At 52.6% G+C, this 16,667-nt stretch overlaps 1 protein-coding gene across 2 annotated transcripts; it reads right to left on the bottom strand.

The window, feature by feature from the left end:
• Positions 1-1,347: 1,347 nt before the first annotated feature.
• CD8B (CD8 subunit beta) lies at positions 1,348-15,943 on the bottom strand (the record flags this gene model as incomplete). Of its 2 annotated transcripts, XM_080684603.1 has the most annotated exons (6): positions 15,830-15,943; positions 11,978-12,334; positions 8,023-8,112; positions 5,557-5,646; positions 4,071-4,107; positions 1,348-2,013 (listed from the first exon to the last, which is right to left on the bottom strand). In XM_080684603.1, the coding sequence occupies exons 1-6, from the start codon at positions 15,873-15,875 to the stop codon at positions 2,001-2,003; spliced, it is 633 nt and encodes a 210-aa protein (XP_080540729.1). In that variant the 5' UTR covers positions 15,876-15,943. The 2 variants fall into 2 exon arrangements, with proteins under 2 accessions (XP_080540729.1, XP_080540730.1); XM_080684604.1 differs by lacking the exon at positions 1,348-2,013 and having other exon boundaries at positions 4,067-4,107; positions 15,830-15,906.
• Positions 15,944-16,667: the final 724 nt, after the last annotated feature.

The following is a 16,667-nucleotide window of genomic DNA, read 5'->3' as shown; positions in this document are numbered from 1 at the left end:
TTTGCCATCATGGCTCTCCAGAAAGAAGTAACAGTTTAGTTTCTTCTTCAAAACAAAAGCCAGGTGCTGGGTGCAGACCTCCTCACCGCAGCCCCTGCTGCTGGCAGGCCAAGCCGAGCGGAGCCTGCGGCAGGTGCCTGCGGCCCAGCAAGCAGATCAAGGAGCACCCCACCCCACCCCACCCTTGCCCCCACAACCTCGACACCCCTCTCCGCAAACTTGCAAAGAACTAAACACAATCCCAAAGACAGCAGCGGGAGACTGTTAAATAGCAGAGCCTGTAGTGAGACGAGGGCCCTAGAGGCCTATTCTTCCTTCCGCTGTGGACTGGGTGTGAGCCCTCGGGGAGGGCAGTGGCCCTGTCTGGGCCTTAGTCTCTTGTGGTTTACATTGGACATCGCTGAGCAAGGAGCCCACCTTCAGAGTGAACCCTGGAGCAGTGTGGTCCAGGTGACCCTGGCCCTTCCCCTCTTCCCCTCAGCCTTGGGAGGCAGCCTGCCCTTGAAGTTGATGGGCAGAAAGCATCTGCTTCTCTTGAGCACCTCTACACCCTTCTAACTCCCACCTACCACACCTAGTTCTGCTGTGCTCTCCAACCCCACAGGCAACAAACATCTCAGATGCTGGGCAATGGTTCCTATGTCCCTTCGTCACATTGTGTGGCTGCCAGAGGCCCCTAAACAGAACCTGGTTTGTCAAGACCCTTCTTTAACTAGGGCTGGGCTGGAAAAGCAGGTGGGACTCTCTGCTCATTGGGAACTGGTGGTTTGGGGTGCAGGAGGTCACTCTGTAAGTGCAGGCTAAGGTTGCATTCTTTTTTGGCTCAATAGCTCTTATGCTGCTAAGCCCAGGATGGGGAGCTAAGACAGGATCCCTGGACCTTTTCAAAGGGCAGGAGAGCTTCATCAGGACTCCCCTCTCCAGTTTAGCATTTTCTCCTTGTACTTTTCTTCACTGACCATCGAAGCTGAAAGACAATAAAACAATTAATGGACATGTGACAGAGACCTTGATGCCTCTCACCTTGTCTTAGGTGCAAGGTCACTGGCCTTGAGGCCAGGGTCCCTGGGGTTCTACCCTCAACAGAAATGAGCAGGTGCTGGTGAAGGCAGCTTGGGAGTGGCCAGAGGACCTCGCCCTGAGGCACCTTCTGCCTGGCTCCAAGTGCCCTGGTGCTCACCAGCCTCTCAGGCCTTCTCTACACCCACAACATGGCCAATGACATGCTGAAGGGGCAAATGAGGATACACACATTTCATCCTTATTTCTTTTCAACTGAGTGTCAACATCTTTGCCATCTAGATGGGCTTTTGTGCTTTTCCATCACACAAGCCATTTGCATTTTTTGCTTAGGACTTTATTTTTATAACCAAGACATTTTTATAAAAAGAAGGGAAAGTGAAAGAAGAAATATACAAGCCATGAGAAGGCAAAATTGAAAGCCAAGAAAGTTCCTAATGGGAGGTGAAGTTACCTCCTGCACCCCAAACCACCAGTTCCCAGCCCCAGAGGAGGTCCGCAGACACGCGCACGATGAGAGCCAGGTCAGCCCTCCCGCTGGGTCTGGTCCCTGGACTCCCTGTGAGGACAGTCAGCCCCAGCCTGGGAAGGACAAGGGAAGCCATGCCAGGGCTGCCCCATGTCTCAGGAGTCCAGGTCATGGCCCAACAGGGCAAAGCAACTTGCAGATGGTGGCTGGACGGCCAACACCAAAGGCTCTGGGCTGGGCCAGGATGAGCAGGGAGCCTGAAGTGGTTGTGGGTGGCATTTCTGACTCAGTCCTCCAGTGTGCCCCGAGTTGCAGGAAGTGCCCCGGGGCTCCGGGGCCAGATGACCACCATGCACAAGGCCCACAGGAAGAACTTGCAGTAGTTAAAGCAGGCAGCTCCAGCAGCTCAGTGAAATTTCCAGGCAGCGTGTCCATCTCTCTCCTCTCTCCACATCTCGCTCTTTCCTGACCAGGTATCTTTGTAGCCGGACACCAGCAGCATATTCTCTGCTCACTTATGAAGCCTAAAAACAACAGCAAGTTGTGAAACCACTTATTCTCAGGCAAATGCCATTGAATTTCCTGTAACAGAGACAAAGGGCAAATGAGGATACAGGGTTCCCCTCCAAGTTAGTAGCCTGGAGCCAGGAGTTTTGTGTTACTCTGTTTTTAGGGCTCATCTTAGTCATTAAAAAAATTTTTTAAGCAAAAAAAAGGCAGCCCAAAGGACTCTGGCTTGAATGGTGTGACTTCCTGCAGTGCCTTCTAAGACAGGCTCTTCGCAGATGCACACCCAGGGGCCAGGAGGCGGCCTATGATAGGACGGTTTTCTAAGGCCAGTTAGAGGCCGGGAACGTCTGCTCCAAAACGCAACTTGAATTTGGAGCAGCTTGTCTGTGAGGCCCACAGACCGTTTTGTCCACACCTGGATCATGACAGCAAAACCAGAGGTGGTTTTCAAACTTTTGTAGCCACAGATCCTTGTGTTCAAATGATGTCTCCCAGGGAAGTGTAACCATAGGCAACAGATGGGAGCAGAGCTGTGAGCAGAGGCTGAGGACGCGCAGGGCCACACCCAGGACCACCCTCAGCTCCGTCTCTGCCTTAGTTGATCCACAGATGTTTTCGTTTGCCAAGGCATGATGTCCACAAACTGGGGTCAGATCACTGGGGAACAAGTTGAAATGAAGAGTGAGAGGGGGCCAGAACCACAGGCGGTTCCCCGAGGGGGACTGGTTCTCCATAAAAGAACCTTCTGGAGGCCTCGGTTTAGACAAATACACTCGGGGTTACTGTCTTGTAGGTAGGGGGCGGTTTCTAAATTCAGCACGTAGGTTGAAGATTGTACCCAATCAAAACTATCATCGAAAACTGCCCATAAAATACAGCAGGCATGTTTAAGCATCTATACATACAAAGATGGTATATATAATAACGTGGAGCACATCTGTGGAGAACTTATAATTTTAGAGTATTTTAAAATTTTTGTTTCTTGGTTGTTGGGCTTGTAGAGCTGACTTTCCTCAGCGACATGAGTCTGTGCTTTGCTCCCTGGGACCCGGGGCTGAGCATGGTGTAGTTGCTTACCCCAGTAAGTCCTCACAATGGTTGGTACTGTTGTCCCATTTTGCAGATGAGGAATCAGAGGCTGAGAGGGGGGGAAGCCACTCGCCTACCATCACATGGTAGATGAGTGGCCGGCAGGATTCAAAACCCAGACCTGCCTCCTGCTGGAGCCAGAGCTCCTGGGCACGAGGCCCAGCTGCCCTCTGCAGTCTAGAGGTCTGGGCTTTCTCTTTTTTCCCACAACCCTATGTGGACAGGGTTGCAAGTAATGAGATGGGTAGATGTGAAACACTCTCTCTTTTGAGGAAGAAAAACCAATCCGAGAACAGTGCCCATAGCCCAACTGGGGTCTGGAAGTCCTTGAGGCTGGGGCAACCGACAGCCTCTGGCCTCTCAGTCTCCTGGCTTCTGCCTGTGCTTATATAGCTCAGTGGGCCCAATGGACAAGGTCTTGTTAGCCATGTCTGTGGGCGTCAGATGGTGGGTTTGCCAACTCCTGGGAGTCCAGCAGGGTCCAGGGTGGAAGACGGGTCCAGGGAAGGCAGCACAACACACAGCCCAGCAGGGAGAACACCGCCCTGGAGGGACCCACTTGCTGTTGCTTTCAGCTCAGTTCTGCTCTTTCCTGTCCCAAATGCTTAGAGCAAGTCTTTCAAATGGTAAAAATAAGCCTCCTGTGTCCTGCCAGACCAAACTGGATACGATGATGGGTGGGAAGGAGTTTGGGATAGCCTGCCCTGTTCCTTGCCTCAAGAGCTGCTTGTTACCATCAAGAGGTCTGAGAGCTGTATCTTACCGCACTTGAAATGCACTTAACAACTCATCAGCACTCTCGTTTGTTAGTTTAAGTTTCTGGAGCTCTATCACCCCTGGATTTATACACCCTGTGATTTTGTGAAGGTGGCACCTGGCGTTGGCTCCTTGCATGAGAGGCTGTGAGCAGCAGCAGGGGCTGAGGAAGCCAGGACCACACCCAGGGCCTGTCCTGGGCACTTTTCCAAGCCCCACCACTTACTGCTTCATGAAGCGAATCCGGGATCTCCTCCGCTGGCCTACGAGAAGAAACCAACAACATCCGTCAGCAGGGACTGTGGGCCGCTGACACCCAGCCCCAGAGAGCAAGAGGGGTGATGAGGACAGCTCACACCTCAGACACTGCCCTGGTGCCAGGCTCTGCTTCAGTTGCATATGTTTAACCCCTTCATGCTCACAGTAAACCTGGGAGTCAGATAGTACTCTTATCATCTCCGTTTGTCTACGAGGAAACTAAGGCACGGAGCAAGTCCGTTATTGAGTCACTTGCCCCAAGTCACGCAGCTAGTAAGTGGTAAACCAGAATTCAAACTCAGCTCCTTTGTGCATCCTTAAACATGCCGCTTTGCCTTTCACAGCAGGTCAGAATGAAGGGCTGTACAGACAGGTGGTCTTGAACTAGAGCATGTGTATTTGGGAGACACGCAAGGTTTCCCATTGGGATGAAGGAAGGAAACATGGACAAGACTATTTACAAGTTTACCTTATCCTGTATCACTTTAGAAGCACATTTAATAACACACATAACGTATTAAATAAATAACTACAGTTCATTGAAATTAGTGTTTATTATTTTTAAATTTTTTACCAATGAGGTCCTTGATCAAAAAAGTTCGCTTGGCGATGGGGAAAAAAATAAAATAAAATTTTAAAACAAGTTTGCAACCACTGAACTCTAATGGAGTTCTTAGAACTGGGTAAATGGATCCCTTTGTGGGTGGAAATGTGTGCACAAACATGCCCAGGACACATTTCTCCAGGAAATTGTCATCACATGCTCAAAGGAGTCCGTGACCTATAAATGAGCCACCACTCTAGCCCGTACGCCGGCAGGCCACCCTCCCATTTTATAGAACCCAGAGAGGGTGAGTGACGTGCTCCAGGTGGCACAGGTGGGCTGGGGCTCTGGACTCCATGGCAGCTGTGCAGCCTCCCCTGCAGCGGTGGGGGCGGGGAGGGGCATAGGAGGTGATTCTGTTTCGGAAATGGCCAAGAGCAGCAGCCATCTCTGAGTTTCCCATCAGCCTCACAGACAGGCAGGATTTCTAGCTTCTGGAACATAACTCAAACCCCATCTCAGTCTCTTCCGTGTGCTTCTATTCCGACTGCCCACAGGCGCTCCCGCTCACTAAGCACATACCCAGCTGGGCACGTAGGGCAGCACTTCACCAACAGCAACCCTGGCAGGGAGGGAGCATCCCCCTTGCGTGACCCTGGGAGGCTCAGAGAGGCCAGGGCACGCACCCAAGGTCACTAAGTCAGGGAGTAGCCGGGTTGGATCCAAACCCAGGGAGTTCTGACTCCAGAGACAGGTGGTCTCTGAGCTCTCCGCTTGGTCAGGCCCAGAATCACCTGTGGAGCTACCTTGGGCTCACATCTGCCTTGCTCCCCTAGAGAAGGAAGGCCCCTCAGGCACACCTCCAACGCACAAAGGGCTGGCCATGGCCGCCCAAGAGGGGACAACTTACAGTACAGGTGAATGGCCACACCCAGGGACACCAGCAGAATCACGGCGACCGTCACCAGCAGGCCGAGGGTCAGGGGGCCACAAGGCAGGCCTGGGAGACACACATATTGAACATTTGAGACACAAAGATAAACACAAAGAGGGGAAAATGAACTAAAAGCCCACCACCCAGAGAATACCACTGTCTGTATATTTTCTTCTAGACTTTTTTTCCTAGGCACTTCAACCGCATTGAGATAATTTTATATGTGATTATGTTTTAATTTGCCTTCCTGAAGGGTCGTCACAACCGAATGGGCCACAGCCACCTCCCCAAAGGTGACTCCAGGGAAAGCTGGTGCTCCCACTGCAGTGGTGCAGAGCCCACTCGGGCAGGGAGCCAGCAGCCAGAGCCACCTCAGCGACAGGACAGGCAGCCCGGCTTCCTCCCTCACCGGGGTCTCCCGAGGTCTGATCTCCCCATACTTCTCCTGAGGCAGCGGCTTAGAAATGGACCCCCAGGCCCTCCCAGTGCCTCTCAAAGGATAACCCTAAGCCTTAGGAAGCCGGTCCCTCCATGGGGCCCACGAAGCTTTTATTCATGATATACGCCTTGAGGTCTGCATGGGTGCCCTGCCAAGCAAAATGCCTTGTGAATAGTATCTCATTTACTCCTCCTTCACTTTAGCCAGGTAAACACCCCCATTTCACAGGTGAGGAAACGAAGGTTCAGAGAGGTCACCCAGTATAGGCAGTGGTGGACAGGGATTCCAATCGAGGCCAGACTGACTTACTGTTAGGTACATTGCTCCAAGGCCCCCTCCCCAATGCAACCATCACCTACCACCCACACCCTCCACTCCACGTGGCCACCTGTTTGTTCTAAAGAACCTGCTAATGTTGGATTTGCACTTTGCCCAGGATTTACTGAGGATTAATATTAGAACTGATGCAAGACACCTGAAGACCTTTCATCCATCATTTATAAAAGTCTCACTGAATTCGATATCATTCAGCAGTCCTGACACGAGGATGAACAAAGCATGTTTCTTCTAGAATTTAAGCCCAGCTGAAGGCTCTGATGCCTGGGCTTGTGTCTTTCTGTCACTGTGTTGTGGCGTGTGTTTGTGGGGTACTGGTGGTGCCATGTTGCTTGGGGTTTTCTGATGCTCTTCTTACTGTGACCTAACAGGACAGCTACCCCTCCCATCCCCTAGATCCTGTTAGGGGCCTCTCCCAGGCTCCTGGGACTTTACATGTATTTAAGGCAAAGCACCCCCAGCAGCACGAGGCCACTGGGGTGACTGCTGTGGTTTGTTCTCTGAGTTGGAGCAGATGGCATTTTCCGTTTGTCACCATTAACTTTTGGGGAACAGAGGTCAGTATTTTTCCAGAAACACATTTGGCTTATGAATTCAAGAAAAGTGTGTGTGTGTGTGTGTATGTGTGTGTGTGCGTGTGTGTGTGTGCGTGCGCGCAGATTGTATGTACACGTGCATGTGTGCGTGTGTGCATGTGCATGTGTGTGCTCCAGCTTCGGTGTCTGGTGCTCACAGGACAGAGCGGCGAGCTTGTTCGCTCATTAACAAACATATCAAGCACATACGGTGTGGTAGGTCCGCAGCTAGGCATCAAAAGTGGGAAAGTTTAACGTTCTGTTCCTTTGGGTGGGGTTTTTATTTGTTAGCTAACACCTTTATTGAGATATAATTCACATATTATAAAGTTCACCTGTTTCATGTGTATAATTTCATGTTTTTTGGTAAATTCACAGAAATGTGCAACCATCACCATAATCTAATTTTAGGACATTTTTATCCCCCCAAAAGGAAATCCTGTACCTATTGGCAGTCCCTCCCCAGCCCTCCCCCAGTAGCCCAGCCTCAGGCACCCACTAATCTACTTTCTGTCTCCATGGAATGTCGCATTCTGGACTTTCCATATCAATGAGGTCATATAATATATGGTCTTTTATAACTAGCTACTTCCACTGTATAACCTTTTTAAGATTCATCCATGTTGTAGTGTGTATCAGTACTAAATTCTTGATTATGACCAAATACTATTCCGTTGTATGTCTAGTCCACATTGCGTAAATCCACATCATGGTGGGCATTTGAGTTGTTTACCCTTCTGGGCTAGTATGAATAATGCTGCTGGGGAAATTTGTGTGCAAGTTTTGAGTGGACATGTCTTTCATTAAGTTTCGTCCTGTGACGACTGGTGAGGGTGTCCCCCATTAGACTGGAGCTCCTGGAGGACACAGCTTCCCTACTGACCCCAGCTCAGTGCCGGAGGAACAGGCTCAAGACTGTGCACTTGGGAAGGGCTTATGGAAGGACGGAGGGAGGAAGGGAGGGAGGGAGAGAGGAAAGAAAGAAGGAAGGAAGGAAGGAAGGAAGGAAGGAAGGAAGGAAGGAAGGAAGGAAGGAAAGCGGTGAGTGACAATGCTGTGCTTCTGAGAGTCCAGGGGGACGGGGGAACTCACCCTTCCGAGTCACTGGGCTTGGGGGCCGGCACCTTATCTTCTTAGGGGTGGACTTGGTGGTGGGCTTGGCAGTGGTGGGAAGGACATCAACTACAGAAAGCAAGCAAGACACAGACCTTAGCCAGGTGAGCAGCAGGTGGATTGAGAGACAAGACTTAACACTGCACCTCTTACCTCCAGGTACTGAAGTCCTCGTGACCATTCCCTGGGCTGCTACAGAGCTTGAGGGTCACAGAACAATAAAGCATTGGAATGCTTCCCCAACTCTCAGACCTATCTGTGGGCCTAGGGATAGGGGTCAGCTCGGTGTTCTGGAGAGAGGGGGGCTCTGGAGCTACACAGACCCGAACAGAACCTAGCACCCCTGATCAACCTGTGTAACCTGGGGCAAGTCGATCGCTCTTCTGTGCCTCAGTGTCCTATCTGCTGAAATAAAGGTGGTCTCCACCTCCTGCTTGGGGTTGTTGTGAGAATTAAAGGGGCCGTGTGTCCAGATGAGTGTGCACTAGACGCGGCTCTGCCCGGCCGAAGCCAGAGTCCACAAGCCTTGCTGGTCCCTAAGCGAGTGGGGGACCTTGCTGTACCTGCATGCAGGTGGAATATGTTGGGGGTTCCTTTCCTTCTCATGTGTCTTTAAAAATCACATACTCTCAGAGAGGAAGGGAGAGAGAGAAACATCAATGATGAGAAAGAATCATTGATCAGCTGCCTCCTGCATACCCCACACTGGGGATCTAGCCCACAACCAGGCATGTGCCCTGACCAGGAACTGAACCGTGACCTCCTGATTCATAGGTGGACGCTCAACCATTGAGCCATGCCGGCTGGGCCAGAGGGATCTTTACTCTCAACCTTTCATTTCAAAGGTAACACCAACGAAATTAAGGGGAGGACCAGCCTCCAGGGCCCTCAGTGGAAAGTGCTGGGCTGGACCCCAAACCTCTCTCCTGTCTCTCGGGTGGGTCACTCCTCTGTTTTTGTTCTAATTCAGTGTCACATGCTTTAAGTGTGGGGATAAAATAGGACAAGTACACGAGCAGAGGGAGCCTCCAAGGCACTGAGGCGCAGAGGAATGGCGTGAGCACTGGGTGCCACCACATTCAGCCTTCGCCTTTGTGGGATGAGGAAAGACATTTCACGGAAACGATTTTCTATAAAATGAGAGGAGAGGGAAGGGGGCGACCCATTAACTTAAACTCTAATCAAGGGGACAGGGTGGCAGCCAACAAATCGGTCACTTTGGGGCTGGCTTCTTGCGTATAAAAGTGGGCCCTTCGGACCCTCCCCACCATGTGCCTCCGCGGGGAGGAGGAGAAGACGTGCTCTGCCTGCTCCAGGGACTTCCGAGAAGAGCCAGCTAAATAGAATGAGCACTTGCCAAGCTCTCCCGCGAGCCAGTGGCAGCACCCAGCACTGCAGCTTGAGCTCACTGAACCCCACAGCTTTGGGGATGGGCACGATTGTCCCCATCTTACCCCCGGGGAAGCCCAGGCACAGAGCGCTGAACCCACTCGCCCAAAGTCCGAGACAGTACACAGCAGAGCTGGGAGCTGAGTCCAAAGGCTCCCTTTCTAGGCTCTCGCTGTGCCACCCTGTGCAAATGTTTGTGCACAAAGAAGTGAAGCTCACCAGGTTGACCTGAGGCCCTGGTCACCAGCCTGCGGGGGACACTAGTGTGGCAGGAACAACCCCATCGGCTCTAGGGCCCCGGGAGCGTGCGAGGGGCTGGCCTCTGCGAGGGGTCACCACGCTTTGCTATCTCCTCATCCTCACGGCCCTGGCATGTCCATTCCCCTTACTTCATGCCCAGGAGGCGCAGAGGGCGCTCAGTGGCCAGTGGCGAGCCTGCCGGGGGTGGCCCTGCAGGACTCAGTGCCTTGGCCGGCCCAGCCGGTGCTCTGGGTCTGGTGGGGCTTTGTGGACAGGCTTGTCCACTTTAACTTCTTGTCCAGAACAGGTCCCCTTGATTCCTCCTGATCCACCAGCCCCTGCCCAGTTCCATCTCCCCCTTTCCTCCTCTTTGAAAGGGACAGGCCTTTTTTGACACCATGGTGCGCGTAAGGGGCCTGAATCCTTTCTCTCCCCCTCTCCTGCCCCCCCTCCCCTTCCTCCTTCAAAGCGCCCTGACTTTCTGGCTGGAGGGTGGGCTCAGCTCTGGCGCCCCTGCCCCGGGAGATGATATGGTACCTGCTTCTGGGAGGCCCTGCCATCCTGGGAGCGGGGTGGCGGGGCGGTGGGGGGGAAGGGGGGGCTTTGGAAACGTCGAAAACAAGAGTGCGTGGGTGGCGGTGGGGAGCTTCTGAAAGCCACTTGTGCTGTTTCACCATCCACCTTTCTCAGCCCCTCACATCACATGAATGGAAAGATGTGTCTTACAGAGGCAATAACAATAAACCAAACCGAAACCCCTAGCCCCCCAAAGCCGATTTTCAATACAGGAATCAGTTAGCGGCCCCCAAGACATGCTCAGCTGCTGCCCAGAGACCTCGCCGCCTCTCACCTTCTGATCCAAGGCCCGCGGCTGGCGAGATGCCACGGGGGCATCGCTCTGTTTTCTGCCTTCCTCACTGTGCTGCTGTCCCTGCTCAGCCCGTGCTGAGTGGTCGAATCCCTGGGGGCCCCCTTGTTACTCTCAGTGCCCCCCTGTGGAAGAAGGACAGTGGGAGCCTTTCAGGGGTTGGCTCTGGCATGGGCTAACCTGAGGAAGGGCTTCAGTCAAGCATGGGCCTGGGAGAATTTCTGCCCTGATTCCTGGGCACCTCTGGTGGCTTTAATGGTCACTGCGATACGGCAGCCGCCTGCCACGTGCACATGGCCAGCCTGACCCAAGATGGGCTCTGCATGTAAAACCTACGTTGAATGCTTAGCAGGGAAAGGGAAGATAAAATATTTCAGTCACGCCCTAGCTGGTTCGGCTCAGTGGATAGAGCATCAGCCTGCAGACTGAAGGGTCCCGGGTTCGATTCTGGTCAAGGGCACATGCCCAGGTGGTGGTGATCATGCAGGAGGCAGCCGATCAGTGATTCTCTCTCATCATTGATATTCCTATCTTTCTCTCTCCCTCTCCCTTCCTCTCTGAAGTCAATAAAAATATGTTAAAAAATACATAAAACATTTCAGTCATAATTTTACCTGGATTACATTTTGAAATGATATTGTTCATAAATCGGGTTAAATAAAACATATCATTTAAATTAATTTCATGTGTTTCTTTTTACTTTTTTTAAACGTGGCTATCAAAAATTTTAAAATTATATCTGTGGCTCACGGTATATTTCTACTGGATGTGCTGACTTAACTCATGAGGACTGCAGCGTGTAAGAACTGGAAGCTGGAGGGGGTTGTTCGTGGAGGCTATAGCAACCCATGACACAGATGAGAAAACTGAGGTCCATCGAGGGGAGCGGAGCGACCTGCCCAAAGGCACACAGTGGATTTGCAGCAGAATTTGCAGCTGAGCTTGGGGTCCAGTTTCCTCATTCCCTGCATCTCTGGGTGTGGGTTTGAGCCATAGGTCCACATGCAGAATGTGTGGGCACCCACCCCTACATTGCCTGTGTGCACACTGGAGGGAGGTTCTGAGGCCATGGTTAGGCCTGGGGACTCAACCCAATCCAGCCACAGCCGCAGAGGGACTGGTGTGGCTGAAGGACAGCGTCGTTCTGTCCCCATAGGAAGCAGCGATGCTTCTAAGCATTCCATTTTCAATGGGAATCATAATAGTACCTACCTCCCAGGATGTCTGGCAGCATTAAGAGAGATAATGACATAAACATTCTCATGTGCTTGACCCTGGGTCAGTCTCAGAATATATTTTCTGTTACTATTAGCTGTAGCGCGATTGCTCAGGGCCATCATCCCTCCCGTAGAGATGGGCTTGCTGAGTGGGGCGGCCCCCATGTCTGACACACAGTAGGTACTCAATGTTGTCGATAACACTGAGCCAGGGTCTTACCCACAGTCAGCTGAGTTCCCTTCCCAAAGGTCAGCTCAGGGGTCCCGATGGTCATGCAGAAGTAGACACCGCTGTGTGCAGGCTGCACACTTCCGAGAGTGAGAACGGACTGGGTTGCCACTTGACTCACATTTAGCTTCTCCTGCTTCACATTCTTGCCATACACAGGCGTTTTCATAGAATCCACGACGGCCAGGAACTCATAGTGACTGTCCGTGCTTGGGGTCTGGCGCTGTCTCAGCCAGTAGATGCGTGTGCTTTGGGAGGTTTTGGCTTCACAGAATAGGCTCACCACTGTGTTGGTCAGAGCCACCTTCTCCCCAGGGGTCTGCTGGAGTACAGAGCTGCCGTGGAGAGCTGTAAGAAGCAGAAGGAGCAGAGACCATCAGCTCATTTTCCTGGCCTCAGAGTCACCCCGAATCGAGTATCTAAGGAAAAGCCGTGGAAGAACCAGCCCAGTTGCAGAATCTGGAGGCTGTTGTAAATTAGCCGGTGGTTCCTGGACTCACCCCCCAGGAGACCATCTGCAAGGCGGGTGTTCACTCTGTCCAGCTTTACAAAGCGGGCAGGGGAGAGCTGCCATTTGCTGACAGAGTGCTTATAAACCTGGCTCTTTGCATAATTATCTCAATCGAGCCTCAAACTTACTTTGGGATTTTTATCTCCATTGCACAGATGAGGAAACCGTGGCATGAAGTTACTTGTTCAAAACCCTGCTGACAGCTAGTAAGTGACCTGGGATTCAAACTCAAAGATTTGCCCTGGCCAGGTGGCTCCTTTGGTGGCAGTGTCGTCTCATGCCACAAAAGGTTGCCGGTTCAATTCCCAGTCAAGGCACATACCTAGGTTGCAGGTTTGATCCCCGGTCCGGGTACATACAGGAGGCAACTGATCAATTGATGTTTCTCTCTCACACTGATGTTTCTCTCTCTCTCTCTCTCTCTCTCTCTCTCTCTCTCTCTCTCTCTCTCTCTCTCTCTTTCTCAATATATCCTCTGGTGAGGATTAAAAAAACAACAAAAAACTCCAAGATTCAGTCACACGTGTGGTCTCTTTCACCTTGCCCTGCTGCAACTCACTGTATAGACCTTCAACAGGCTCCAAGAAGCAGAAGGAAACCCAGGCAAGCTGGGAGAGGCACTCAGAATCACAGGCGGAGCACAGGGCAGGGCTGGCCAACCTGAGAGGGCCAGCACAGTGTCTGGACATGAATGACAACCAGCAGTGGCACTCACTCCTCCATGGTGGGCTAATGACCATCACTCCCAACCCAGCCACCGATAGCTCCCTGGATCCTCTTCCTGAGTGGAAGGACAGACCCCAGAAGTAGGGCCGGGAGTTCACTTTAATCGCAGACAGGAAGCACTGTAAGTAGGGAATTCTTCACGGAAAACTGGAGCAGAACTCACAGCCCTGGCCCTGAACCCAGCCTCCATCCAGCACCAGTGGTAGGACCGGAGGCAAGACATGGAGCCTGTCTCTTCTCTTTAAAAAGAGGGCAGCTTGGCCGGCCTGTGTGGCTCGGTGGTTGAGCATTGACCCCAGGAACCAAGACATCATGGTTTGATTCCTGGTCAGGGCACATGCCTGGTTGCTGGCTCAATCCCCAGTGGGGGACGTGCAGGAGGCAGCCAATTGATGTCTCCCTCTCATTGATGTTTCTGTCCCTCTCTCTCTAAAAATCAATAAAAACATTAAAAATAAATAAGTAAATATATATAAATAAGTAGAGTGCAGCGTAAGGCCATTGATTTGACTGCCTCTGAGAGTTCAAGTGTCCCAGAAAGCAAACTGTAAAGTACTGTACATGGTAAATCACTGTCCACGTGTCCAGGGGTTGTCACTGGCCGCAAGTGAAATTTCAGCGAGGGGTGTTAGAGTGAAGTCCAACAAACTGGATCTGACTTAGTGAGCCTTTCATTTCATCTGCAGGTAGAGGGAGAGTGGGCAGAGTCCCAGAAGCATTGAGGCCTGGGTGAGCAGAAGAGGCCAGAGAATGGTGTGTGTGTGTGTGTGTGTGTGTGTGTGTGTGTACGCGCGCGTTCAAGAGGAGCTGGCTTATGAGGTGGTGGCCCATATTCACAATCCTACCTATACTTGTTCTCGGCTCCAGGGCCCCATAGCCTTTCCTAATACTGTCGAAATGCACGTAAACTCTTTGACTCCACTCACAGGCCGCTCTGAGCTTCCGCTTGCATCAAGAACGAAATGATGCCACCTGGGGCTTCAGCGGTGGCTGGGCCTTTGCTTTTCTCCCCAAATATCCTCCTGCCTGGTCAGCAGAGTAGAGGTTCTGTCCTGTTCTGGGTCGCTGACTTTTTGGGGGAGATAAAAAGAATAAAAAATGCTAATATTTACTGAACCGTGCCAAGCACAGTGCAGGAATGATCACATTTAATCCTCGCCAAACCCTGTTTCCCACCCATTTTATACACGAGGCAACGGAGGCTCAGGAAGCGTAAAGACATGTTCAAGGTCACACAGCCTGGATGTGGTGGGTTCAGATTCAAATCCCGGTCTGCAACTCCAGAACCTGAGTTTTTTGACACTCGCTGAACTGAGGAAACCTGTGGTTCCAGGATCGTGGTCATGTGCTCGTGTGCACATAGTGGGGCCACAACTACACAGACTCAAAGACCTTCCAAGAAAGACCATAAGTGACTCCTCAGGGGCACAGAGGTCAGAAGGGGTGCCAGGCTGTTCGTATCCCTTCCCCCTCCTGCGCCCAGACACGAAGACTTCCTGGTTGAGACACACCCTGGTCTCTCTCTGGTGACCACTTGCTTTTTAGCCCCTGGGGCTGAACATCCAGCCATGGCCAAACCCCTAACCTATGTGCCAGACACCTAGCCAGGCCTTGCCACACGTGTGGTCTCATTGGTTCTTTTCTTCCTCTCAGTAACCCATTCTCAGAGGAACCTGCTGCTTTTAAAACGATGGGCAATAACGTAGTAGCTTTGAATGGCCTGGATCGGCTTCTACTTCAGACGCTGTTGAGCTCACTGGGCCAGAGCCGGGCGGGCAGGCCTTGTCACCCCTGGAGGGATGTCCGGCTTTGGGCTTTTGGGCAAGGGAGCAGATCGACCACAAGTTAGTGGGCAGTTTGGGGGGTGGAGGGGTTTTTTCTAAAAGGTAGTGTGACTGGGCTGAGCCAGAGGGACCGTGGAGACTCCCCGCTCCATCCACGTCTGGGTTTCCAACCCTAATACTGCCGGGTGCTGGAGTCACACTGCACACCCAGCCCAGGGACTATAGGGAACAGGGGCCCTGAGGGAATACCCCGCCACACCTGCCGGAGAGCTGGCAACAGCCTACTATTTGGCAGGTTGTACTACATAAACTTGCCGGAAGTAATAAAGACGTGTCTACAGAACCTGGGCCAAGTGTGGGACACCCAAACCAGGCCTGGGCCTCTGCACCTCCTGGGATCACATCACCGCCTTGTCCCTGAATAGCGGCATTTTCCCTTCCTCTCTGGACATCCTTACTCTTTCCCTCTTCTTCCTTCCTATCTCCGTCCTTCTTTCCTTTCCCTCTCTTTCTCCTTCCTTCCCTCCCTCCCTTCCTCCCCTCTTCCTGTCTCCCCTTCTCCTAGCTCCAGGCTTTTGGGCAGAGGTGGCTCAGCCCTGGGGATCCCCAGGTCCCTGGGAGAATGAGCTCCCGGAGGACTTTTCTTTCCACCCTCAGGGATGGTGCCTGCCAAGCTGCCCCAGGCGTCCTACATCCAGGACTCGAGACTCTGCACCTACCAGGACAGCCTTCCTAAACTCCCTGGCTCAGGCTCTGCTGGGACCAGTGCAGACACCCCTCCCCCGCTCCCAGGCCCCGTGCCCCTCAGTCTCCCCACCTTACCTGCTAGCTGCACTGCGAGGAGGAGCAGCCAGAGCCAAAGCCGCATCTTGGCACCTAGACACCTGGTCCCTGCAGGGCCCTGTGGAGACTGTCCTGGGGTGGGTGCAAGCAGTGAGCGGCGGGTGGGGCAGGGGAGGGGGGGCGGCTACAGGGAGGAGGCGGGACCTGGTGAGAGTCTGGTGTGAGGATGGCAAGGTCTCCACCCTCATCCTCTCTGCATTTCAAAGGTCTTCCCTCCCTTTCCAAAAAGCACACTAGGACCCCCTGCTCTCAGGTAAGGGGGTGATACCACTGTCCCGGGTCCACCCTTGCACGTGTGTGGTCGCCTCCATGATTCATGTGACAGTTAAGGCAACTGAGGCTTGGAGAGGTCAGGGTGTTCACGATCCCCCAGGAGTGAGCGGTGGAGTGGAACCCTAACTCAGTCCCTTCTTTTCTTTTTGAGTAGCTATTGTGAGCCTCCTGGGTGCCCTCTGCTAGCGGGACTGGAGTGACCAAGACCCAGGCCCTGCCCTCAAGGGCGCACACTTGTGGGGGACAAAGGGAAGTTCACTAACTGCCACGCAGTGTGATGCTTGAGGAAGGTAAGCTGAGGTTCCAGAGAGGGGCCCCAACCCTGCCCTTCAGAGCCGTGATAAACTGAGATTCTGGGGCTCCCCTATGGTTCTCACAGGTGCAATTACTGTTAAAATAGCACTAAAGTGGGAGATTAGCAGATGGACAAAGATGCTGACATTGAAGCTGTGTGTGTGTGTGTGTGTGTGTGTATGCACATGCGTGTGTGGCTTGCTCTCCTGCTCCGTGCATGCCCGGCAGCCATCTGCTGGTGTGTCATCAG

The sequence above is a fragment of the Plecotus auritus genome (genome assembly GCF_963455305.1).
Source record: "Plecotus auritus genome assembly, chromosome: 8".
Taxonomy (NCBI): domain Eukaryota; kingdom Metazoa; phylum Chordata; class Mammalia; order Chiroptera; family Vespertilionidae; genus Plecotus; species Plecotus auritus.
Note: the sequence above shows the minus strand (reverse complement) of the source record. Positions and strands in the feature narration are given on the sequence as shown.